The following is a 27,184-nucleotide window of genomic DNA, read 5'->3' as shown; positions in this document are numbered from 1 at the left end:
TATGAAATTAATTATATATTTAGACAATTTTGCTCTGAAAACAGACTGGAGCTTATAGACTTGTCATCCTCCGTGATTAGATAACCTGGATATAGATATTATGATCCATTTTTGGATTCATGGCAGCTCTGGTTCCCCTATAATTTAAAGGGAATCTTCACCCTTTTTTTTTTTACTATCAGCTGCCGGCATTGAAATCAGGGGCTTATCTACAGCATTCTGTAACGCTGTAGATAAGCCCCCGATGAAACCTGAAAGATAAGAAAAAAAGAATTATATTATACTCACCGGAGGGGGCGGTCCAGTCTGATGGGTGTCACGGTCCAGTCCGATGCCTCCCATCTTCATACGAAGCCGTCCTCCTCTTCCCTTCCTGTAGTTGCTCCAACGCAGGCGCACTGCCCTGCCCTGTTGAGGGCAGAGCAGAGTCCTGCAGTGCGCAGGCATCGGGAGAGATCTGGCACTTGCACACTGCAGTATTCTGCTCTGCCCTCAACAGCGCAGAGCAGTGCGCCTGCGCTGGAGCCACTACAGGAAGAAAAGAAGAGGAGGAGTCGTCGGACCGGACGGCGACACCCATGGGACCGGACCGCCCCCTCCGGTGAGTATAATCTAACGTGTTTTTCTTATCTTTCAGATTACATCGGGGGCTTATCTACAGCATTACAGAATGCTGTAGATAAGCCTCTGATGTCAATGCCAGCAGCTAACACAAAAGGGTGACAAAATCCCTTTAAATGTAGTTTTTTTCCTTTCAGGCAAGCAGAAATGTCAGTTTTCCTTGCTGGCAGCCTGCTGCAGCTGCTGAGTTGCTGGTCAGCTGATGTGGGTGGTGACCACTCCCACCATCCTTTAAATAGTCACATGATGCATCAGCTGACTGTTGGTGATAGAGTTATTCTATGTAGACCAGCCCTGGAGAGTGCAGCTCTCTGGTGTCAGCACTGAATTGGCTACTTCTGTGGAGTTCGGAGTGCTGTTCACACGGGATGCATTCTAGTTGGCACTGGGCAGCCCCCTATATGGTGTTACTAAGAGATTGTGAACCAGAAGCCCTGCATTCCCTGTGTGAACACTGCCACATGCGGATTATTTCTTCTGCACTGGTGTACCACACGGCCAATCCCTGATTGTAGGCTGGCTGTTTCATTTGGTATTCATGCACCAGTGCAGCTGCTGTTTTACTTGGGTCCGCTGCACCTTGTATTAGTGCAGATGCATTTAGGCCTGTCTGGTTTGTGTCTGAATTTTTTGGAGGATTTTTTTCCTCTTTCTGTGGTTTTTATGTAGACCAGCCCTGGAGAGTGCAGCTCTCTGATGTCAGCACTGAATCGGCTACTTCTGTGGAGTTCGGAGTGCTGTTTTCCGTGTCCTCTGCGGTGTGGAGCTTGGCAGTTGTGCCTGAAGCTAAGTTACTTGTCTATTTTCCCTGTCTGTTATTATTTTTATTATTATGCATTTATATAGCGCCATTTATTCCATGGCGCTTTACATGTGAAAAGGGGAAATATAGACTAGTGTAATATATACAAGAGTAATATACAAGTGTAAGACAAGGGACAAGGGACACACAAGTACATAAGGAGAGGGGACCCTGCCCGCGAGGGCTCACAGTCTACAGGGATGGGTGAGGATACAGTAGGAGAGGGTAGAGCAGGTCGTGCGGTGGTTCAGTAGACCGAGGATCATTGCAGGCTGTAGGCTTGTCGGAACAGGTGGGTCTTCAGGTTCTTCTTGAAGGTTTCCATTGATGGTGAGAGTCTGATGTGTTGCGGGAGGGAGTTCCAGAGTATGGGGGAAGCACGGGAGAAGTCTTGTATGCGGTTGTGGGAAGAAGAGATAAGGGGGGAGTAGAGAAGGAGATCTTGGGACGATCGAAGGTTGCGTGCGGGTAGGTACCATGTCACAGATGTATGGAGGAGACAGGTTGTGGATGGCTTTGTATGTCATGGTTAGGGTTTTGAATTGGATCCTCTGGGCAATAGGAAGCCAGTGAAGGGCCTGGCATAGGGGGGAGACTGGGGAATAGCGGGGAGACAGGTGGATTAGTCGGGCAGCAGAGTGTAGGATGGACTGGAGCGGTGCTAGAGTGCTAGAGGGGAGGCCAGAGAGTAGGAGGCTGCAGTAGTCGAGGCGGGAAATAAGAGCGTGTACTAGTGTTTTTGTGGTTTCGTGGTTGAGGAATGAGCAGATCCGGGAAATATTTTTGAGTTTGAGGCGGCAGGAGGAGGCGAGGGCTTGGATATGTGGTTTGAAAGAGAGCGCAGAGTCGAGGATCACCCCAAGGCACCGGGCATGCGGGACTGGGGAAAGAGAGCAGCCGATGACATTGATGGATAGGTCTGGTGGAGGGGTAGAGTGAGATGGGGGAAAGATGATGAATTCTGTTTTGTCCATGTTCAGTTTGAGAAAGCGAGCAGAGAAGACGGCTGAGATAGCAGACAGACATTGTGGGATGTCAGTCAGTAAGGAGGTGAGGTTGGGTCCAGATAGGTAGATCTGCGTGTCATCGGCATAGAGGTGATACTGCAAACCATGGGATTGAAAGTGTTGAAGAGCTGTTTAGGGTTATGAGACAGGGAGGATATGAGAGATGCGAAGTAAGTTTGCTTTGCGGCAGAGAGCGTGGACTTAAAGCTGGCAAGGGACTGCTTGTATGTGTTGAAGTGCTCAGTAGAATGGGTTCTCTTCCATCTCCGCTCAGCGGCCCTGGAAACCCGTCTCAGTTCTTTCATCAGGCTGGTCAGCCAGGGCTGCCTGTTGATTGTTCGAGTTTTGCTCTGCGTGAGGGGGGCAGCCGAATCAAGTGTTGCTGCTATTGTGGTGTTATAAAAAGTGGCAGCAGCATCTGTGTCGTGAAGGGAAGCTATGTCTGTAAGGGGGAGAAGGGATTCAGAGAGTGATTGTAAATTGAGGTGTTTGAGATTCCTGCGAGGGTGAGCGAGTTTATGGAGCGGAGGTTGCTCAGTGGGAGAGGAGAGGGAAGAGAATGTCAGTAGGTTGTGGTCAGACAGGGGGAGAGGTGAGTTATTGAGATTAGTGAGGGAACAGAGACGGGTGAAGATAAGGTTCAGCGTGTGACCATCTTTGTGAGTGGCCGCAGAGGACCATTGAGTGAGGCCAAGGGAAGCCGTGAGCGATAGAAGTTTAGAGGCTGCCGGGGTGGAAGTGTCAATGGGGATGTTGAAGTCGCCCATGATGATGGTGGGGATGTCAGCAGAAAGGAAATGGAGTAGCCAGGTGGTGAAGTGGTCGAGAAAGGTGGAGATGGCTAGTTCTAGGGGGCGGTAGATGACAGCCAGCTGGAAGTTGGAGGGGGAGTAGATGCGGACGGAGTGCACCTCAAACGAGGGAAGAGTAGCGGAGGTTGGCAGAGGAATTGGGGTAAAGGAGCAGGTATCAGACAGGAGCAAGCCAACTCCTCCACCACGTTAATTGCTGGGGCGAGGGGTGTGAGAGAGATGGAATCCGCCATAGGAAAGCGCAGCTGGAGAGGCTGTGTCAGAGGGAGTGAGCCAGGTTTCAGTGATGGCGAGGAAGGAGAGTTTGTTGGTGATAAAGAGGTCATGGATAAATGATAGCTTGTTGCAGACAGAGCGTGCGTTCCATAGTGTCATGTCATGTTTTCAGGATTTCCTTAGTACGGTGCAGGTGATAATTGCAGTACCTGCACAGGCAATAATTCCATCACCTGAATGAAATCCTGAAAACATGACATGTTGGTGGCTCTTGAGGACTGGAGTTGAGGAACATTGTAAGGGATGTGCACACAGCGCATGAATATACTATAAGGTATGTGCGCACCCAACGCATGGATACACTGTAAGGGATGTGCGCGCCGAGGGCATGGACATACTGTAAGGGATATGTGCGCCCAGCGCATGGACATACTGCAAGGAATGTGTGCACTAAGCGCATGAATATACTGTAAGGGATGTGCGCGGCAAGCGCATAGGTATACTGTAAGAAATATGCCCGCCCAGCGCATGGACATACTGTAAGGGAATTGCGCACCTAATGCATGGACATATTGTACGGGATGTGCGCGCCCACCACATGGACATACTGTAAGGAATGTACACCCACCAGATGGACATACTGTAAGGGATGTGCGTCCACCACACGGACATACTGTAAAGGCTCCGTCACACACAGCGAGATCGCTGATTTTGTGACGCGCCAGCGATCTCGCTGTGTGTGACATGCATCAGCGACCGGCCCCCCGCTGATCTTGCAGGAATGTCCTGGGCCGTTTTTTGATCGTTGGTCTCCCGCTGGCCAGCACGCATCGTGTGGCAGCGGGAGAAAAACAATCAGCGAGCTCCCATCGCTGTAAGCAGACGCTTGGAGCTGGTATCCGAGGTAAATATCGGGTAACTAAGCATGCGCGTGGCCCTGCAGATTTAGGTGCATTGTACAGTACCATTGTTTTCAATGGTAAGCTGAAAAACGCTGTGCATATGCTGCAGATTTTTCCGTGCGGATTTGCTGCGGTTTACAATCCGCAGCATGTCAATTCTTTTGGGCAGAACCACTGCGGTTTCACACGTCATCCATTATGAGGTGTGAAACCGCAGGCAAATCCGCAGATAAACCGCAGGACTTTAGTCCTGCGGATTTATCTGCGGATTTTACTACAAAATCCGCACCACCAAAAAACTACGTGTGCACTTACCCTTAATGATGGGAAACTGTGTAATCTACATAGAGATGTCGGCATTGGTTATAATCTTAAATGCGATGATGTATCTCAGTGAAATCCCTAGTAAAATAAATAACTACTGAAGAGTCATTTCTACACAGCAGGAAATATCAGTCCATTATTAAGCTAAGTGGCCAGGGTGAAGATTGGAAATATTAGGATATTTTTATTGTAGACAGTGATTTTTCTGTTTTTGCCATGTATGTATTTGCTAAGTATCATAAATCTATGATGCTTGCGGGAAAATGTCCATTGGAGGCATGCCACAATTTTGTTTTATGTGTGAATTAGAGGAATAAGAAGATGCAGCAGACCCCATAATAGAGCCCGAATAGAGCTGTGTATAAAGCGAAATAAAAAAACTCCATGTGCATGGGTTCACTCCTTATTAAACTTCTTCCAGTCAATTTTCAATCAAGGTCATTCAGGGAGTTTGATAACAGATTGTTGACAGATTGGTCATTATTTGGGTAGGCTATCACAGTGACAGATATGACAATGACGACTGGAAACCAGCGGCATGGTGCGAGCTTGCCAGTGCTCTGGACAAGGCAGGTATTTTATACCCGTAACCTTTAGCACTCTCTCATCTACCCATCCAGTATTAGTCCTCTTATTCCCCATACACAGGTATTCTGCTTTTTGCTGAAATCAGACTTAAATATTTTTAAATAAAACTTAATACACTGTTATAATATTTTTACTTTATTCTACATGTTTTTGTTTCTTATATATCAATTGTAACAATGTAGCCTAATCCCTAACCATATCCCAAGCCTTTAGCCAAGCCCTTATCCTAACCATATCTCTAGCCTTTAGTCAAGCCCTAACCTTAACCATATCTTTAACCTTTAGCCAAGCCCTAACCTTAACCATATCCCTAACCTTCAGCCAATCCCTAACCATATCCATAGCCTTTAGCCATGCACTAATCTATCCATATCTCTAAGTTTTAGACAAGCCCTAACCTAACCATATCCCTAGCCTTTAGCCAAGCCCTAACCTTAACCATATCCTAACCTTTAGCCAAGCCCTACCCTTAACCATATCTCTAACCTTTAGCCAAGCCCTATCCATAACCCTAGCCTTTAGTCAAGCCCTAGCCCTAATCATATCTGTTGTGAGTTCATTCTCTGGTTCACCAGTTGTGAGTTCCCCTTCTGGACTCCCTCTGGTGGTGATGGGAGGTGGTGCGGCTGGTTTGATCGGTGGAGATCTGCCACCTGAGAATGAGGATGACGATTGGATTTCAGGATTCTCAGATTGGATTTAAGACAGCCGACTCCCTATTCAGTTGCTGGTGATTCCTTCTGGCTAGTCAGCTCTTGGTTTTCAGCTCTGTTCCAGTCATCTAAAGCTAAGTTTCTTTGCTAATGTTCACACTTGATTTTGTTGGTCTATTCAGTTTTTTGTGTGGTCTGCCAGCCCCGGCTGGGGGCTGGGCTGAATTTCCACTCTTATTTATCAGTATTTTGCCAATTGGCTTTTTGTCCCTTACTAGTTCGGTCTCTTTTTGCTCTGTCTCAGAATATTTCAGAGTGCTGATATAGTGGGAGAAGTCTAGTGACTTCAGGGTTAATTTTGCTATCAGAAGTGTTGGACATTATTTTTGTACGGTTTTTTGCAGGTTGCAGACAGTGTCTTCCCTTTCCTTTCCTGTCTAGTTAGTTTGGGCCCCATCATTTGTTCAGCCTATTTTCCTGCCTGTGTTTGTGCCTTCATCTTGTTTCACCGTCATTACATGTGTGGGGGCTATCTATTCCTTTGGGGTCTGCTCTGGGGCAGTTAGTTTTCCCTTTTCTTGCTTTAGGCTTATGTAGTCCTCCGGCCGTGACGAAGCCTCTAGGTTCATCGTAGGCACGCTCCACGGCTACTGCTAGTTGTGTGGTAGGATCAGGGATCTGCAATCTGCATAGTTACCAACCTCTCTGGTTTTTCTGGGCTTAGCTTGTTTTTTTTTTTTCTCCTCGGTGACCAATTCATAACACATATCCCTAGCCTTTAACCAAGCCCTAACTTAACCATATCTGTAGCCTTTAGCCAAGCCCTAACTTAATCATATCCCTAGCCTTTAGCCAAATCCTAATCTAACCATATCCCTAAATTTTAGACAAGCCCTAACCTAAGCATATCCCCACATTTTAGACAAGCCCTAGCCATATTTCTAGCCTTTATCTAAACCCTAGCCCTAACCATATCCCTAGCATTTAGCCATGTCCTAGCCCTAACTATATCCATAGCCTTTAGGCAAGCTCTAACTAAACCATATCCCTAGCCTTTAGGCAAGCCCTAGCCCTAAACATATCCCTAGCCTTAACCCTAAAGGCCTTTATACATCTTAGATAGCAGCTAACTCTCATGATACCTCCAAACACATGAACAATGCTGGTAGGAGCAGGGTGGAGTAAAATGTTGTGCTCCAGTATACTTGGATGCCTGGCCCATGTGGCCACCATTCTATCAGTTGTCATAGGATAGGAAAAATATTAGACTTTCTCATTGCATGTTGTTTTGTTGGTGTTGGACAAGGCAGGCAATTTCGGTCTTCCTCGCATTTATGAATGTGCAAACACGAAAATCTAGCAGGTACAATGAAGAAGACGGCTCATTTTCTTGCCTTTAGTCAGTGTAGACAACAATGTTTAGAAATTGTATTTATATAAAAAAATAATCTCAAGATGGCACATCCATTAGGAGCTCCCGCAGATAAGCAGCTCTCATTATCTGCTTTACCATGGATTCCGGACACCACAAGCAAAAATAAAAAAAAAATATTAAGCGAACATCCTTATGAATAAACACAATCATTAGGATTTTGTCAGCACTTCTTCCATTTGTTCCAATACGCTCTCCTTATCTATGTTGTAACCAAGACATTAATCAGAATATTCTTATTTCCGCAATGTTGTCTTTGGTGATAAAACATATTTTCCAATTACTTCACTCATGACCCATCCCATCTAGATTTCTTATATTCTTCAAGAAAAACAAATTGCAGTCGCAACATTTTAATTGTAACAGAAAGAGTTTTTCTTCTAGGTTTCCAGTAAATTTTCAGCACTTTCCTAGAACCTCCATCCCAATTCCGTAGATGGATTCAAGATAAACTGTGCGACATTTTTATGCAGTTTTGCTAATAAATCAAATATGCAGGTCCATTTATTTACCTGTAACGTTAACCTCCACCTGACCGATTTGGCTTCCAATGGCGTTTGTGGCTTCACAAAGATATGTTCCCGAGATGCTGTAGGTTACTGGGCCCCGGAAAAATATTGTGTTATTTTTCACATCTGCGCTGTCTGGAAGGGTCCCATTAGCCCTGCGTAAAGAATAAATCATTAATATCATAATGGGGATAAAGTAATAATGTTATTTTACATAGTAGGAGACATTATTTACTGATAGTAATGCTTAGCAGGTTATTAGAATTATCGATACTCTGTTTTTAACGCTTGGAAAAGTTTTAGCAAATTGACAACTGGCACCAAATAGTATGCAGAGACGCCACCATGTTGTCAATTTGCTCATCCATTTCCAATATGCCTATCAGAGTATCAGTACAAGGCATCTAGGAAAAGCTGCCCCGGCATTGTTATTTTATGGGGCATACTTTGGAGGAATTTTATAATCTAGCCATGTCATTATCTGCAAGATCTTTTTAATCCAATAAATTAATTATTGTTTTCTTGTCTTTCGTATTTATTGCAGGGAACTCGTTGCATTTGTACCGAGAGTTTTTTTTCCACCTAGGCCTGCTATGATGACAAGGAGCCTCCTCTGCGTCTGGAGGAAAGAAGGTGTAATCATCATCACAGACAGAGACTCTTTACTGTAAGGGCAGTGAGACTATGGAACTCTCTGCCGTATGATATAGTAATGGTTCATTCATTACAAAAGTTCAAGAAGGGCCTGGACGTCGCTCTTGGAAAATATATTACAGGTTATGGGTACTAGATTCGGTGATCGGGCGTTGATCCAGGGAACAAGTCTGATCGCCGTATGTAAAGTCGGGAAGCAATATTTTCCCTAATATGGAGCTAGTAGTGTCTGCCTCATGGGTTTTTTTGCCTTCCTCTGGCTCAATATAGGGTATAGGTTGAACTTGATGGACTTATGTCTACCTTCAACCTTAAAACTATGAAATTATGTTCCAGAACAGTGTAGTATAGAGGCAGGCCATATGGTTGATGTTGGAGTCCGGGAAAAGTTGCAGATTTCAACTTTCAGCAGAACCATTCAGCAAATTGGTTGTTTTAAGGTAAACTTAAAAGGAGCTGACCACTTTATTTTCCCACATGTGATGGAAACAGATAACGTGTCAGAAAAATACATAAACTCACTTAATAATATGAAATCATTCATCATATGAAGTCATTTGTATGTTAGCTTTCTGACTGAGCATTCCGCCCTTCATCAGGCTATGATTTTAATTACATCCAATCACATTTTGGTTCCTATCTTCCTATAAAAACAGGCTTTACCACGCTATTAGCCAGAGGTTAGTTCACACTAGGCAGTTAGTATAGAGACCCGTTCAATGAGATCACCTTGACGTTGGTGAATGGGCTCACATCTTTTGGCCAAATTTTGTGCTAAGTATCTCATATGTTTTTCTAGATTACAAAAGCAAAGCCATTATGCTATTCGTATTTCACATATTTCATAATTGCAATTGAGTGCAACCATTTTCTTATTTGATATGTAAGCTGTTTTTTGGTATGCACCTATGCAGACTAGTTCTAGATGTGCCGTCAGTTTTTTCTGTCATTTTTTTCTGTCATATGCAAATGAGCCAACCAGTGATGCCACACATATGGTCGACAAGTGCGGAGACGCTGTAAGTCATGGTAGCACATTTAGGCTCACTGTTAGCACACCTTGGAGAAATGGCCATACTACTGTTACATGATTTTGTCCATTCTGTATTGAAAGTGTGTATATATATATATATACACACACACACACACATACACACACGCACACACACTACCGTTGAAAAGTTTAGGGTCACTTAGGAATTTCCTTATTTTTGAAAGAAAAGCACAGTTTTTTCCAATCAAGCTAACATTAAATGATTCAGAAATACACTCTATACATTGTTAATGTGGTAAATTACTATTCTATCTGCAAACGTCTGGTTTGTAATGCAATATCTTCTTAGGTGTATAGAGGCCAATTTTCAACAACCATCATTCCAGTGTTCTTATGGTACTTTGTGTTTGCTAACTGTGTAAGAAAGCTAATGGATGGTTAGAACACTCTTGAAAACCCTTATGCAAGTATGTTAGCACAGCTGAAAACAGTTTGGCTGATTAGAGAAGCTATAAACCTGACCTTCCTTTGAGCTAGTTGAGAATCTGGAGCATTACATTTGTTGGTTCCATTAAACTCTCAAAATGGCCAGAAAAAAAGAACTTTCATGTGAAACTCGACAGACTATTCTTGTTCTTAGAAATGTAGGCTATTCCATGCGAGAAGTTGCCAAGAAACTGAAGATTTCCTACAATAGTGTGTTCTACTCCCTTCAGAGGAGAGCACAAACAGGCTCTAACCAGAGTAGAAAGAGAAGTGGGAGGCCCCCTGCACAACTGAGCAACAAGACAAGTACATTAGAGTCTGTAGTTTGAGAAATTGACACCTCACAGGTCCTCAACAGGCAGCTTCATTAAATAGTACACGCTAAAACGCCAGTGTCAACGTCTACAGTGAAGAGGCGACTCCGGGATGCTGGCTTTCAGGGCAGAGTGCCAAAAAAAAATCCATATCTGAGACTGGCTAATAAAAGGAAAATATTAATAAGGGGCAAAAGAACACAGACATTGGACAGAAGAAGACTGGAAAAAAGTGTTATGGACAGACGAATCCAAGTTTGAGGTGTTTGGATCACACAGAAGAACATTTGTGAGACGCAGAATAACTGAAAAGATGCTGGAAGAGTGCCTGACACCATCTGTCAAGCATGGTGGAGGTAATGTGATGGTCTGGGGTTGCTTTGGTGCTGGTAAAGTGGGAGATTTGTACAAGTTAAAAGGGATTTTGAATAAGGAAGGCTATCACTCCATTTTGCAACGCCATGCCATACCCTGTGGACAGCGCTTGATTGGAGCCAATTTCATCCTACAACAGGACAATGACCCAAAGCACAACTCCCAATTATGAAAGAACTATTTAGGGAAGAAGCAGGCAGCTGGTATTCTATCTGTAATGGAGTGCCCAGTGCAGTCACCACCTCTCAACCCCATTGAGCTGTTGTGGGAGCAGCTTGACCGTATGTTGCGCAAACAGTGCCCATCAAGCCAAACCAACTTGTGGGAGGGGCTTCTGGAAGCATGGGGTGAAATTTCTCCAGATTACCTCAGCAAATTAACTGCTAGAATGCCAAAGGTCTGCGATGCTCTAATTGCTGCAAAGGGAGAATTCCTTGACGAAAGCAAAAGAGAAAATTATTATTTCAAATAAAAATCTTTATTTTTTGAAATGTCTGGACTAGATTTTAAATTCAACTGGCAACCCTAAACTTATATATATATAATATATATATATATATATGTATATATACACACACACACTGTATATACATACACACAGTATATATGTACATATGCACACAAAATATAATGCATTAATAAGGAAATGAACCTATACTTAAGATAGGGTTGGGAGATGCCAGGAGATAAAAATCATGTCTAAGGCTAGTTTCACACTTGCGTTTTTTGCGCTGCGTTTTTGTGCATACATGCGCATGCGTCCTTTTCCCCTATCTTTAACATGGGTGCGCATGGTCTAGCGTTTGCACGCGTTCGTACGTGTTTGACATGCGCATGCTTTTTTTTTTGTAGTGTGCTCCCAAGTGCGCCGGACGCTACCTGTTGCATCTTTGGTCCATCCGACCTGTCTCAAACAAACGCTTGCGCACGGAATGCGCAAAAAACACATTACGGTCTATGGGAACGCAGATGTGCGCATGGACATGCGCACGTCTGCGTTTAAAAACGCATGCGTTTTAAGAGTAAAAATGGCTAAAAAATGGTTAAAACACATGCGCAAAAAAGCAGCAAACGCATACAAAATGCATGATGCTTCTTTTGTATGCGTTTGCGCTGCGCAAAAACGCAGCGCAAAAAAACGCTGGTGTGAAACTAGCCTAATGCTGCTCCCTGGGGCAGCTTAGTCAGTGGTGAGGACCTCTTTGTCACCCTCCCTTAAGTATTGCTTCATTTTCTTATTTCTTTTTTGTATTTTGGATACATACATTACTGATTGCTGATTTCTATTCATTCTGCGGCATTTATTATTTATGCATTGGTGTATTATTTTCATTGATGCCATTACTTCATTACTGTGTTATTTTTCATTATATCACTTTGGTATTAGAGGTGTTGTAGTTGAGGTTTTCATCCCGTATTTTACAGGTAGGTTATACTAGTTTTGTATAACTCAATTTAACAAATGGGATATCTTTATTATATTGTATGTTTGGGTGTGTGCCGGTTTTTTGTATGTATACAGGACAACACTGTAAACCATGACAGGTGTCTCCAGCACAGTTCCACTGCTGTTTCAATAAAGAATCCTTTCCTCTATATGCAGTACCTGCACCCCTAGTTATAGTCATAGTCCTAGGTAAAGTATGACTAGATCAGGAGAGAAGTCTCTGTAATAAAATTTGATCTAAGAGTTCATGACAAGCAACTCCAGGTTATAATGTTATTATAGGATTTACTCCCCCCTCCCCCTGTACAAGGAGGAATGACTCCTACAATTAAAATGGCAGATGGAGGAGAAATTAAATTACCCCATTAGGCATCATCAGCAGAGGAGAGGAGTCTTTCATTATTTTCTGACACGTCACATGATTGCTATTACTCCTAATTACGGCTGACGCTCCATAACCTCCTAATATGAGGCTGATTTCATCCACTGTCCAGACACTGTTTGGCCGTAACTTTATGTAATGTTGTCAACTCACCCCCATCATTATATCCAAAACACAGAGACCCTCGACAAGTCTCTGACATGCTCATCGCTGGTGTATGCGACAGGTTAAAAAGATGGTCGCTGCATCGTTAATGTCACTAGACATTTAGTGTATGTGGGAGCTGGAAGTCTCTTATTGACCTGTGAGAATGACAACTGGTAAAGCTGATTAAACTAACAAGAAGGTTCAACTAAATTTTTCATGTCGGGCAGGACGCATGTAATGGTGGCTGCAGAGCGGAATAAATCATTTTTTTTTTTCCAATTTTGCATCTCTGTTGAGAAGATATTGGAGATCAAAGTATTTGGCCCCTAATGAGTTGTTACCGTTAGTTAAGTCCAGGAGGAGTGTTATCATACAGGGAGAGAGAAGTATACGCCCCAGTAAAATCTATTTGATAACACCCACTTGGATTTAGCTATAGTTAACTCATTAGGTGCCAAATACTTTAAGTAATTATAAATAATAACAATAAATGCACTTATATAGCTCCAACATATTCTGTAGCACTTTACAATCGAACTTTGTTTGCCAACAACTCTGTGATGCAAAGGCAAATTTTTTTAAAAATTGTGTGTCCAGTTCAACATGAAAAATTTGATGACAGCCCTCTTTAATGTGATATAACATAATGCAGGGAGATAGGAAGCATTACGATATATCCACACACCTTTCTAGATTTATGCCCCTACACTAGCCTTACTAGTTGGGCTTACAGGTACTGGCTTTTGTTACAGCCTATTGCTGAAATCATACTGTCAGGAATATGGGTCGCCCTCCCAGGGCCATGGGGTACTCGGTACCAGGCCGGTGTCAGGGGGAAAGGTGTCACAGCGGCGGTGACCCGGTCCGTGGCCCTGGGCGCCCAAATCAATGGTGGTTTGTGATATAGATTATGTGATAGTTTGGGATGCCACCTGTGGTGTTTGGCAAGCAAGATGTTAAGCCAACGCTGTGTGCAGATCCTCTGGGGCTGATGGTGTGTTGCAGCATAGATGGTGTAGCTCCCCACAGGTGAAGCTGTAACCCCAGGGCAGTGTAATGGCAATAGATGAGGATAGGCGCAGGCAGTGTGAGGAATGCTGCTGACGGTGTTAGCGCACAAATGAATGGAAGACACCAGGGCTTGCAGTTCCAAAGCTTTACTCACAGTCCATGATACACACTGGTGCCTGCCTCCGTGCCGTGTCCTCTGGGGCAGAGACTCAATCAACCTCCCGGGCAAGTCAGGATTCTCCTCTCCAACACTCCGCCAACATGTACCTCTCCTGAACGACTCCTCTATTGCGCCTTAAGGTGTGAAGAGCTCCAGTACCGTGGTACTCTGGAGTTCCTCCTGTCAGATGTTCCTAACAACTCTACTTGTATGGCAGACAGCTGTAGCCTCTCTCGGGGACTCCCTTCTCCGGAGTCCTGGCTCTCTATTCAGTTGCTGTTGTGCCCCAAGTCTTAGATGGGAGTAGTGCATTTACAGCCAACTACTCCACCGGTGTCTGCTGCAGAACCATAAGTGTCCATACAACCTCGGGGACTGGGTCCCGGCCTTGCGCTGAGAACCTATAGGCAGGGTTCCTCTTCCAACCCACGTCTCCTCTCTGTTCCCCTACTCCTTCGTTCCGCACTGTTCTCTCTCTCTCTTATGGAAGCTTAGGTTGCAGTTCTACGTCTTTATCCTTCTGTTCCTTTCCCATGCCAGCTGGCTCAGATCACCGAGGCAGCTGCAGCACTCCTTCTCCTCGGACCCGTCCTCAGACTCTCCTGACTGACTGTCCTTCTCTCGCCTGACCTCCAGTCAGACTGACCTTCCAGACTGATCTGTAATTCTAAACCTTCCCAAACTTTTATATGGATCTCAACTCCACCCACCTCCCAGCACAACCAGTGTTCCATGCAGGGAACCACCAGAGGTGCTCTGCTACTCTCTAAGCACTGAGCCGCAATGTGGTTGTGCAGAACTACCCTGTTGTGTGGGATGCGAGTGTTGGAGTGTGGAAAGGAGTTCACCAACTTACCTAGTTAGTGGGGCACTACACCTTAGGAGAAGGTGCAGTACCTCTGTGGCGACAGAGCCTCAGGGGTGCCACAAATACATAATAAGGGACCATATAGTCAAGTGTATACTATGCATACAGCATATACAGATCTATGCCTACAATATCAGTGTCCTCCAGCTGTGTACCCCAGAAATATACACTTTCATCCAGTGTCGGACTGGGGAGCCACACCAGTAACCAACTCCAAGGCCCCACTTTTCAGCTACATACAAATGTGACATTGTCCTTGGTAAATTACTAAGATGCCGCCTTAGTCTGTGATTCAAGTATACTGTGCCAAGTACTGCTCATATAAGAGGCTGGTGGCCCACTCTTACACAGGGGCCTACTGGAGGATTCTACTGTTCTCCTTCGGGCCAGTCCAAGCCTGCTTTCATCCAGTGTCAGCCAGGACAGTGTCCTACAGGTTCAGTTTGGCCAGTAAATGTTAGGTATGCCCATAATTGTCAACTATTCTGGAACGTTCAGATCAGAAGACTCCTCGGAAAAAAGGGGAAACCTAGATTCTCAGAAGACAAAGCAAGCTCCCCTTTGAGGTTTCCTATGTGTAGAGCCATCACAATGCTCAGTCAACGGACAAGGAAACGGGGTGTACAAGGGTTTGTAAAAATTATTATGGAAAGAATATTGGCTGCGCGATTCACACATTGCACTACATAGTCTCTTGAACCGCCGTTTACAAAAATTGTCAAATATAGGTATAAATTTACTGCATATCTTTTTTTTTGCTGTATGGGACAGCGCTGCTCTTTCTGGAATTTCTTATGGAAGTATCCAGCAAATTTCATATAGTCCGACAAGCACTGCTAAATGCAATAAGAAAATAAAGAAGAGATCATCGGAGCCATGTGTATGAGCCCTTATTAGTGTATGAGACCTTATTTGTATATGAGCTCTTGTTTTGGCTGTCCGATTCCGGTTCAGAAGGTCAGATGACTTTTGCACAATTTACTGTTTTTTTTTTTATCCAAAGCATGGTGTGACTTAATGCTCAGTTTAGTGTAATTCTGGGGCCAATATTTCCTGAGGAAAATACACATCCACATTTCTGATGTAGCTCAGTGCTAAACAGCTAAAAACATCAATGCCACGATTGCATGACCAATTGGATATCGCGCTGGCTTCTATTAACAGCGTAATTGTCACACCATGCCCATTGTACCCTGGGAATTGGGAGTGAAGTACAACTTTTGTCAGCCGTTACGCACGAGCCCTAGGGTGCACCATCATTAAATGAGGCTTCACATGAACACTTAGGCCTAACTTTGAGCCTAACATAGGGCCTACTAAGAGGCGATGTAAGTGTAAGGCCGGGGTCACACTTGCAAGTGCAATGCGAGAAACTTGTGCGAGTCTCTCGCCTCAATATCCGGCACTGCCACCGGTGGTTCGAACCGGAGTGTTCAGCTGCATAGAAATACCTGCAGCCGCACACTCCAGTAATTCTAGCCTTCAGGACAAAACTAAGTTCAAACTATGGCTACAAGCTCTTACATAATATTTATTCTACCAATATAACGAAACAAGGATTGCGCACATTTCCATACTTTAGGTCCAAATGTGATCTGACAAAACACTGGATTTAACTCGGACCAATGTTATTCTATGGAGCAGTTTACATGTCTAATTTTTTCCTCTGACTAAGGCTACTTTCACACATCAGGTTTTCGGCGTCAGGTGCGATCCGGCGTCGTGCCGGAACGCCGGATCCGGCAAATGTTTAGTAAAACCGGATGTGACGGATCCGGTTTTCTGCCGGATCCGTCTTTTTCTTGACAGACAAAACCGGATCCGTCTCATCCGGTTCATCCGTTTTTCTATCCGTTTTTCGACGGATTACGCCGGATCCGGTTTTTAAAATTGACCCTTGTGGCCTTCCGAACGGGATTGGCTACTGGAAAACTATATATAGCATGTTCCTACAGCCCTTCTTTGACAGGTTGTAGAGGAGAAAGTGCAGGTTGGAGAGAAGAGCAAGTTACTGGCGAAGATGGATGTTGTCATTGGAAATATTTTGAAGAATTTGGCGGATTTTACAGCGGAGGCAAATCGTTTGAGGGTGATTGTTCTGGAGAAGGAGAGAGCGAGACAGCAGCGCATCAGGCATCGTAGACGACGTTTGTGGATCCACCCCATCACAGCCAAGAGAATGACGCGTGGGGTCTATTCTACACTATGCATGGACCTTCGACGAAACCCGGATAAATTTTTTTGATATGTTAGGATGAAAATGGAGAATTCTGATTACTTGGTGGAGCGCATTGCACACCTCATAAGAAAAGCGGACACCTATTGCTGCTTCTCTGTTTCACCCGCAGAGCGTCTGATGGTGACTTTAAGGTAAGCCACATTTATTGGATATGATCGCATCAGAGCACACTTTCACTGCAATCTTGTTGGTGGTAATTTGTATCTCCAAGTGTTAGGTCAGTTTTGGTATGTAATGCTGTGATTTAAAACTAATTTATTGTTTTTTAATTCCCCACAGATTTCTTGCAACTGGAGAATCCCTTTTGTCACTGCATTTCCTGTACAGACTCGGGATTTCCACCATATCTGGAATTGTGAAGTACACATGCCGTGCACTGTGGGACTCCTTAGCTGAAGAGTTTTTACCAGAGCCCACAACAGAGAGGTGGATTGAAATTGCTGACAAGTTTCAACAGATATGTCAGTTTCCAAACTGCTTGGGCGCTGTGGACGGGAAACATATCCGCATTGTAAAGCCAGCTGGATCGGGATCGGAATATTTCAATTACAAGAAATATTTTTCAATTGTCCTCATGGCCATCGCTGACGCGGAATACAAATTTATTGCGGTTGATATTGGGGCCTATGGCCGCTCCAATGACTCTCAAGTTTTCAAACTGTCTGCCATGGGGCGTAAACTGTATGGAAACACCTTCCAGTTCCCACCACCTAGACCGCTGCCGCAAACATCTGGTCCACCTATGCCATTTGTCTGTGTAGGGGATGAAGCCTTCCAGCTGTCAGAACACCTTTTGAAACCGTACTCTAGCAGAGGATTGACAAGACCAAAACGCATTTTTAATTACCGCCTCACAAGAGCAAGAAGAATGGTTGAATGTACCTTTGGTATTCTGACAGCCAAATGGCGGGTCCTATTGACTGCGATCAACCTCAAGACAGAAACTGTGGACGAGGTGATCAAAGCGTGCGTGGTACTCCACAATTTTGTTATCTGCAAGGAACCCATTTCCATTGAGGACACCTCTGAAGAAACCACCTTGCAAGATTACCATGACATTACCACTAGAAGTTCTGTGACGGTTTCAGTAATGAGGGACAATTTTGCACTATACTTTATGTCACCTCAAGGCAGAGTACACTGGCAGGATGACAGAGTGTGAAAGATTTGTGCCCTAACCAAACTTGTGTACCTTCTGTACCAACAGTATATACCTTTGCCAACCAAAGTTGGCTATCTTGCCATGGTCTCTATTTTTAGCTTTAGGCCACAGGTGTGTACCTGGTTGTGTTTTATGCAAAGTATTTCACCTTTTAACAAAAGTTGTGTACATTGTTAGGAAATCACCAACAATAAACACAACTTTTTAGGTGAAATACTTTGCTTCAAACACAACCAGGAACACAACTGTGGCAAAAAGCTAAAATTTACCCACAGTTATATACCTAGTTTTGAATACCATTTCACCTTTTAAATACCCTGTATTTAACCTTTTTCGCCGCAGAAAGAAATGACAGACAACCAGTGTAAAATAATTTAACTTTTATTGAAAAATGTTTTTTTTAGTAAACTTTTTTAAAATTTTAATAAACTTGTTTAATAAAACTTTGAAACTATAAAACTGAAACCATAAAACTGGTCATTTTTATTTAAATACACACATTATAATTCTGTGTAGTGTGTGGTGGAAATACTGCTGTAGGGGCTGCGGGACACTTCGACACTGGGAGTGTGGAGAGAGGACTGGGATCGTGGTGGGGAAGGAACAGTTAGAGGTGAAGGTGTGGAAAAAACTACAGAATGGGTGGACATGTGGGAAGCAGAAGAGGTGGTGGGTGGTGGAGTGGAGGGTTGGGCAGGGACTGTAGGAGCAGATGATGTTGATGGCAAGTTGTATGGGGAAGGAGTTTGGTACGGGGCAGGTTGCTGGAAGTGGGGAGATGTCTGGTACGGGGCAGGTTGCTGGAAGTGGGGAGATGTCTGGTACGGGGCAGGTTGCTGGAAGTGGGGAGATGTCTGGTACGGGGCAGGTTGTTGGAAGTGGGGAGATGTCTGGTACTGGGGAGGTTGCTGGTACTGGGGAGTTTGCAGGTACTGTGGAGGTTGCTGGTACTGGTGAGGTTGCTGGTGCTGGGGAGGTGGATGGTGCTGGGGAGGTGGATGGTGCTGGGGAGGTGGATGGTGCTGGGGAGGTGGATGGTGCTGGGGAGGTGGATGGTGCTGGGGAGGTGGATGGTGCTGGGGAGGTGGATGGTGCTGGGGAGGTGGATGGTGCTGGGGAGGTGGATGGTGCTGGGGAGGTGGATGGTATGTAATAGGAGGGGGAGGATGGAAAGTGGCTGGAGGTGGATGGTATGTAATAGGAGGGGGAGGATGGAAAGTGGCTGGAGGGGGTGTAGATGTAATAGGAGGGGGAGGATGGAAAGTGGCTGGAGGGGGTGTAGATGTAATAGGAGGGGGAGGATGGAAAGTGGCTGGAGGGGGTGCAGGTGGAGGAACTACTGTGGTGGGAGGAGGAGGAGGTTGGGAGGTAACTTGCTGGAGAGCAGCGTGGCATGAATGCATTACATGCATCTGCTGGGCAGGAGAGAGCGTTTCCATGCGCTCCACAACAGACCTGAAAAAGGTGTGGTTTGGCGAAGATCTTGCTTCTGAATGCATGGTTTGCAGAAGTGTCTTCACCTCCAGAATGCTGGAGTTGATCTGCTGATAGCCTGCGGAGATTTGCTCTGACAAGACTTTTAGACAGTTCTGGAAAGATGCATTCAGATGCAAGAACTCTGGCGCATAAGTCTTTTCCTGACCCCTCTGCCGCTGCCGCCCAGTACCCGCAGGTGTACTAGAGGTGGCAGGGGCAGAAGGGTGGGGTAAAGGGAAAGCGATCTCCTCACCAGCAGCTTCATGTAATGTAGGCGGCCACGATGCTCCTGTGCTGGTGGATGGGACAGATGGGTCGAATGTGTGGGAAGGCTGGGAAGGTGCAGATGTACCGGGGCGGTCGAAGTGTCCCTCGGTGCCGGTCTCCTCAGGGATCGCCTCAGAAGGGTCCAATCGTGCCGGCTCCCGAGTGCTGCTCACCGTGCTGTGGAATAAAGAGAAAAAAAAACAATTAAAATACTGACATGGTATGGCCCTGGCTGAAAAAAAAATTTACATCTAACATTTTTTTTCACATGTGGTGTGTAATATTTACCTTCTGGTGACCATTGTTTCCCGGAGGAACGACAGGGCTTCTGCGTACTTGTACTTGCTCCTGCGTCCTCCAGATCCACTCGGGGCCCGCATCTCTTTATTGAACTCCTTCTTGAAACGATCTCTCACAGACCGCCACCGATTCACAATTCTGTTCCCTGAAACGAGAAAGGAGTGGTTAGTATACAACATCAGTGTTTCCCAAACTCCAGTCCTCATGGTCCCCAGGGGTCATGTTTTCAGGATTTCCATAGTAAATAGAAATCCTGAACACATGATCCGTGGGGACCACGAGGACTGGAGTTCGGGAAACACTGGTTTAAATCAAGCAACCGGTACTGTATATACTTACGCTCTGTAATCTGGGCCCGAACATCGAGGTCCTCCCAGCGGCCCACAAGGAGCGAACAGATTTCCTCCCAGAGTCGTCGGGTAACGATCAGGTCAGCGTGGCGGCGGTCAGCCATATTCCAGAGCGGCTCCCTTTCTCTGACGAGATCGATGAGGCGGTCCACATCAATCCCTCCATCCTCAACGTCAGAGTCGGGAGCACGCTGTGAAGGCTGTTAAAGAAAAAGACAAAAATAACATAATTAGCCTCCACAAAAGAAATGAAATAAAAAGTGCAAAAAAACAAAGCAAAAATATTTATACTTACACGCTGGTGACCGCCGCGTTGCTGTCGCCGACGACCCTGGGAGGCACTGCGAGGACCTCTTGGCCAAGCACCAGATTGGGAAGACTAGAGAAGAAAACAAAAAAAGTTATGTCTTTGGATGTAGGCATTTGTTTGCTGTGTGTGGTCTGCAGAACATTGTTTTCTATGTGTTGTGTGTAGTGTGATGTTGTGTTTCTGCGTTTGATGCAAAAAACTTACCAATTGTGAGCCCACTCCAGGTGTCTGTCCACCCCTTCCTTCTTCTTCTGGGAGCTCCTCTTCATCTTGTGATTCCTGTTTTGAAATAAAAGGCCATGAATAGACATATATTACAGAGAAGATGGATTTTGGAAATAAAAACTTACCGTCAAACGCTGACGATGCGAGGGAGGGCTCCCAGAAGATGATGTGCTGTCTTCCTGATGGCCAGACTCCATGGCTGTGGGTGGTGTTCCAGCTGCTGCCATTGCTGCTGCTGCTGCTGCTGCATCTATTGGGCGGCTGTTGAATAAAGAGAAACAAAGGGCCAATGAATATCTTGATATTCAATAGCCCTAGTTTGGAGGAATGGGTGATTTGATAATTACCGTCTCTCATCTGCTGCTGGACTCCCCTCCCGTTGTTCAGCATGCTGCTCCAATTGGGGTGGTGCTGATGGTGCTGCTGCAGATGTCTCCTGCCTTCTCCTGCGCCTGGTTGCTGTCTTGGGTGGCATGTTGGGTGTGGCTGTGGGTCCCACTGTCTTGCTTTTATATATGTCTTGTGGGCAGAGCTACTGAGCATGCTCAGACCAAAAAACCGGATCCGGCCGCCGAATCCGGCTTTCGCCGGGTCCGGCGCATTGCGGCGCTCATAGGCTTTCATTGTGTGAAAAAGCCGGACGCGCCGGATCCGGCGTGTCCGGCTTTTTCGCCGGAGACAAAAAACGTTACAGTAGACGTTTTTTCCAGACGCCGGATCGCGACACATTGCGACACATTGCCGGATCCGGCGAAAACCGGATGAAACGCATGGCCATCCGGCGCGATCCGGCGCAAATGCAAGTCAATGGGGGGGAAACCGGATCCGGCATTGCATTTCGCCGGATCCGGTTTCTGTCAAAAGCGCCGGATCGCGCCTGACGGCGAAAACCTGATGTGTGAAAGAGGCCTAAGTCTGTCAAAGGAAGAAATATCACAGCATGAGTGACTTTAATCTGATATTCAAGTCTCACTCGACCATGCAACTCAATGAGTCTGTGGACAAATTCTGACTGCACTCGGATGACACCTGAGTGTAACCTGATTTCAACAGAATGGAGAAGATTAAGGATTTTTTTTTGTGTGTGTGGTTAGTATAAGTGGCCCAATTCTCTTTGATGAGATGAAATACTGTTGTGTGACCCCAGCCTAAAAAGTAAGAAATCTGCTGGTGTCATTTGCTTTAATGAAAAATTCCCCCCAGGGTCTCTATCTGCCACTTTCCATTAAAGTATAAACATATGACTGCATTTTTGCTCAAAGTGCGGTCTGAGACAATAACTGATGTTAGCCAGCACTCAGACCAATGCTACTCAATCCGCTGCTCAGGTGACTATTTTTTTCCCACGGACTGAACATCTGTGTGAGAAAAAAAAAAAAAATGCAGCAGGAAATGTTATTCTTTCGTATTTTTGAAAAAATCTCCTTAAGTCTATGGGTACACAACAAAAAATCGGATGCCATGAGGATTAACAATATCGCATCCAGTTTTTATAGATACATTGACATTATTACCTAGAAAAACTGGATTATAAATGTTATTAACTGATGTATTAAGATGGATGTCATACGGATGTAAAAATCAGACACATGGATGGCTGAGGATAGCATTCGCGTGAAAAATCATCATTTTTTCTGCATGTAAAGTGTTTTTTTGCAGTGTTTTTTTTTCCACAGATTTTTTTTTTGCAAATAAGACGCTGCGCTTCCCAGTATTAGTAAAAGCTATAAGACTGACTATATCTCACGCACCCACTTGTGTTTTTGGTAGAATTTGAGATGTGCAGAGATCTAGATATTCTTTCAGTGTTTTTGAAATAATTTTTCACCAATGAGAAATTAAGAAAAAAAAAAACAAAGCAAACAGAATTTTCTGCGTTTTTGGTGAATAAACAACAAGCAACATTACACAAGTAATCCGCACCCAACAAAAGGCAGCGAAAAAAAGCTGCAAAAAAGCAGAAAATGCTGCGCTTTTAATACCAAGAAAGCAGGTGTTGGCTAGAGAAAACTACACGGCAAAGACGCAGCATGTGAACATAGACTTAGTGGTAATGTCAGGCAACCTCTGGCTATTTTGGCAGCCCCTGTAGCTAGTGTTGCATTGTGGTCTACCAATAACCAGCTCTAGGACCCCACTGTCAGCTTCATACAAATGTGACATTATCCTTAATCACAAGTGTATATAACAATGGAATAGGTTGATTGCTACATGAATAAGATGCTGCCTTGGCCTATACAAGGTGATTCAAGTAGATAGTGCCAAGCACTGCTCATATAAGATGGAGGTAGCTCACACTTGCACAGGGGCCCACCGGAGGATTCTACGGTTCTCCCATGGGCCAGTCCAAGCCTACCTCTAGCTACACCCCTGCTGTCCTCATCATTTCCAGTCTTCACTAACATTTACGTGAAAGTTTCCATTTTGGGAAAAGTTTTGTCGAATGTCTGAACAATTTAATTAATCAGAGCCGAATATAAAACATCAATTAGCTCAGCCTAATATCTTCATGTAGAATGACACAGATGTAAAGCAGATGAAGCCCCTTGTTTGCTTGTATATCCCTTATCTGCAGACGCCTTTGATCTAGGCACAACAGCGAGACTTGACTGTCTGCGGCAGCCTCTATAGACTCATATATGAGCAGACATTTTAATAACCATCACATTATTTACAATCACTGTTGTACTTTGGCGATGACTGAAGGTAATAATGCTTACTAAAAAAGTCTATGGAGATAAGAACGAGGACAACGGCTGGCAGCAAACGCGCCGATCATTCCGTGCTGCCTCCGCTTATTAAATTGTTAAGTAACTGAAATGTAGAAGATAAAGTCAATTAATAATGTAAGATTAACCCAAGATTAGCTCGGATATCATGGATATATGCAAAAATGACTCCGTGCAGTTATCTGATATTCCTTTCTGAAAAATGGAAAAATACTTTGTGAACGGTATCCCATATTACAATATAAAGTGCATACATAGCAGCAACCAGAAATGGCCACGGCCCGAGAATAAGGAGAGAGAGCCATGCTTACGTTCGCCACGTGTACGAGTGAGCGGGGGGATTGGCATCCGCTCTGCATGTAAGCTTTACCTCCTGACGCTTCACGTACCAGTTACCATCAAAGCCTTCAATGGAGACTTGGGGCTCATCTGGAAGAATAAAGGAAGAATGGAAGAAACATTTTACAAACTCTCATGATTTGCTGGGGGTTGGACAGTTGTGATCCTCCTTCACACATCCGACTGTTCCACATACAAGCAAAATGGACCTATTATTCTGATTAGACTTTGATCAGTGTGTGGTCCGAGTGTCACCCATTTTTCTCATAAATATCTCGGTCTGTTTTTTTTCATGGACCTATTGACTTGCATTGATGATCTTGAGCCGACCTTCAAATCAAAATTGGACGTGCCTCTGATATTTTCTGCAGACCACTCGGTCCAAGGAAGAAAATCAGACGTGCACAGCCCAATAGAAGAGCATAGACAGGAGTGCTAGTCGTAAAAAAAACACGGATAGAACTTGTATGTGAAAATCAGGCATGTAAACAAGCTATTACCTCCTGGGTGCCACCGGCTTTCAGTCATGGTTGCATACGCAAGCCCACTACTGCCACGTGACCATGTGCAAGCACTTTGATTGATAGCTAACTCAAAAATGCATTTGTCCAAATTGAGCTGTCAATCAAAGTGTCTTGTCGTGCTGAAAGTCGGCATATAGTGACTGGTGCTGTAAGCGGTGACTATACATGCTCCATGCACAACCCCATAACTGAAAGCTGGCAGTTCCTGGGAGGAAATAAATTATTTTTCTTCCAGTAGCCACAATCTCGGTAAGGCATTACTAAATTAATAAATTCTAAGTCTGACATCAAGCAGTTTTGATGCAATTTGGACACAATGTTTGAGCCAAAGGTCAGAGTGTGTTGTAAGGAATGGAGTGGGATAAAGACCTATACCGCTGTGTTTGGCTCAGAAAGCTACACGAAAAACTGTAATGAAAACTACATGTATGACTTCTGTCCATAGGACTTGGCTCATCCCATACAGAATTCAACATCAGAGACTTACTGCCATTTTACGACAGATTTATATTTTTGCAAGCCCCCTTGGTTCCCAGGTACTTACATTGTACGCTCAGAGTGGTGTTCCTCGTGACTCGCTCCGTTTGGTAATTTATGACACAAGTAAGGGACTGCCGGTGGGCCTCTCGAGTTGGCAGGAGTTTGTAGCGACTGATCACGGTCACGGTGCCATTATCGTTCTTAATTTCTTGATACTCTGCCTCCCCTTTTAGCTTGGTCTCCCACGTTATGGTGCTTGGAGGTTTTCCATTGGCTGACATGCACGTGGCAACTACAACCTTCTCTTTGGACCTTGGATTTGCAACCAGCTGTTTTGTAGTTTCTTCCATGTTGTTGGTAGGTTTGGCTATAAAGCAAGCAATTATAGTTACAGTCAGCAAATTATGTACTAACCAAACATGGAACAAAACATGAAATGTGATGCAAAAAGACAAAAAACTACAATGATGAAAGCATAAAATCATCTGATCTGAAGTGAAAAGTTCTTGGAGTTCAACAACTATGAAACATTAATATTTTTTATAAATAATTTACTCATAAAATCTGTGCTTTCCACCTTTAAAGAACATTTCTGGAAACAAGGAGTATCCCAAACTGTTAATAATTCAGAAGAAAACCAATGATGTTGCCTCTGACAACCACCCGCTCTTCCACCATCATTTTGTAAGCAGATTGAAATTAAAAGTCAATTATCAAATTGGTCAATATGATGAGTAATATAATTCTGGTTACAGAAATTGAAAAAAAAGACACAGGTCCATCAAGTACAACCTTTCTCCACTACTTCTACATTCTCCATTGCTAGATTATTTATAACCCACAATGACATTTGTTGTGAGAGAAGAATCCAGCCCTTTATAAATGATGTCATAGTGTCCGCCATTACTACCTCTTGTGATTGGGCATTTCACAGTCTGACTGCTCTAACTGTAAAGAACCCTTTCCTAGACATCACTATTCTACCATACGTAATGAATGTTCACTGGGCCTTTGGAAGGAATAAGTCAAGCACCAGTCCTTTGCATTAACCACACATGTATTTATACACAGAAGTGAGATCTGGTCTGAGATGTCTTTTTTCTAACCTAGCTGCCAACATTATACGATAACATAACATATACCAGACTCATAGTAAATTAGCACCGGGTGTGCACAAATAACAGAGAAACCAGAGACAAACAAAAGTAAGACCGGGTATTAGCGAAACGCGTGTCGGGGTGTCCCGGGACGCGGTGGTGGCGCTCCATTTTGTGAGTATTCATCTCTCCCTGTTTCCCCCAGTCTTACTTTTGTTTTGACATTTTTTCCCATGCGGTTATCAACGGTGGGCTAACTTAGGCTATGGATAGCCAGGCCCTATATTAGTGCATGGGATTATTTCCACTTTGGGATGTTATTGTCTGACATTTAATTCCATGGGGGTCAATTATATGGGGAAAGTCACACTAGTTATGATGGTATGAGCGCTACACGTTTCCCGGTTCTGGTGTCTACTTGAATACATTGTCCGCATATGTGTTATGCATTTTATCCTTTTTGTATGTGGTAATAAAGTTTATACTTTTTATGTAAAACTCCTGTTGTTCTCTGGTTCCTCCAACATTATACGTTGTTTGCAGCAAAGGAAAATTCACCAATAATGAAAATATGTACTATATTAACAGCCACGTACACCTAGTTGTACTGTTAACTTGCATTTCCACAATGTAATATTAGTGCTCTCCGAATTAATAAATATCCTCTCCTGACTAAATAGTTAGGGCATATTCATATGTGCTGCAGAAATGTCGGCTCCTGAGTTCCATTCACTTAAATGCTAGCACTGATCGTTGGAAAGATGTCTGCTATAAACCTGCCGTACGTGAATGTACCCTAGTACGCGTGACCGAGGCTGAGTTACATGCACTAGTCTGGTCTGTAAATCAGACAATGGTCCGTGTGGAAAATCGGCACAATGGTATTATGGGTGCGTGTGCTGTCCGTGGGACACGCTCGTCTAAATAAGCCCTTAGACCAGGGGTGGGGAATCTTTTTTTTGCCAAGGGCCATTTGGATATT

General features: G+C 44.3%; 1 protein-coding gene across 4 annotated transcripts in view; it reads right to left on the bottom strand.

Moving 5' to 3' along the window:
* Window positions 1–27,184, bottom strand: part of NECTIN1 (nectin cell adhesion molecule 1) — a 542,625-nt gene that overhangs the window by 389,151 nt on the left and 126,290 nt on the right. For all 4 annotated transcript variants that reach the window (XM_073566434.1, XM_073566431.1, XM_073566433.1 and 1 more), the window contains 3 exons: window positions 25,170–25,472; window positions 24,074–24,191; window positions 7,870–8,021 (listed from right to left, as the gene is read on the bottom strand). In XM_073566434.1, coding sequence (XP_073422535.1) covers window positions 7,870–8,021; window positions 24,074–24,191; window positions 25,170–25,472 — 573 coding nt within the window. The remainder of the gene's footprint in view (window positions 1–7,869; window positions 8,022–24,073; window positions 24,192–25,169; window positions 25,473–27,184) is intronic.

The sequence above is a fragment of the Dendrobates tinctorius genome, unplaced genomic scaffold (genome assembly GCF_039654945.1).
Source record: "Dendrobates tinctorius isolate UK_male_01 unplaced genomic scaffold, ASM3965494v1 ptg000018l, whole genome shotgun sequence".
NCBI lineage: Eukaryota > Metazoa > Chordata > Amphibia > Anura > Dendrobatidae > Dendrobates > Dendrobates tinctorius.
Note: the sequence above shows the minus strand (reverse complement) of the source record. Positions and strands in the feature narration are given on the sequence as shown.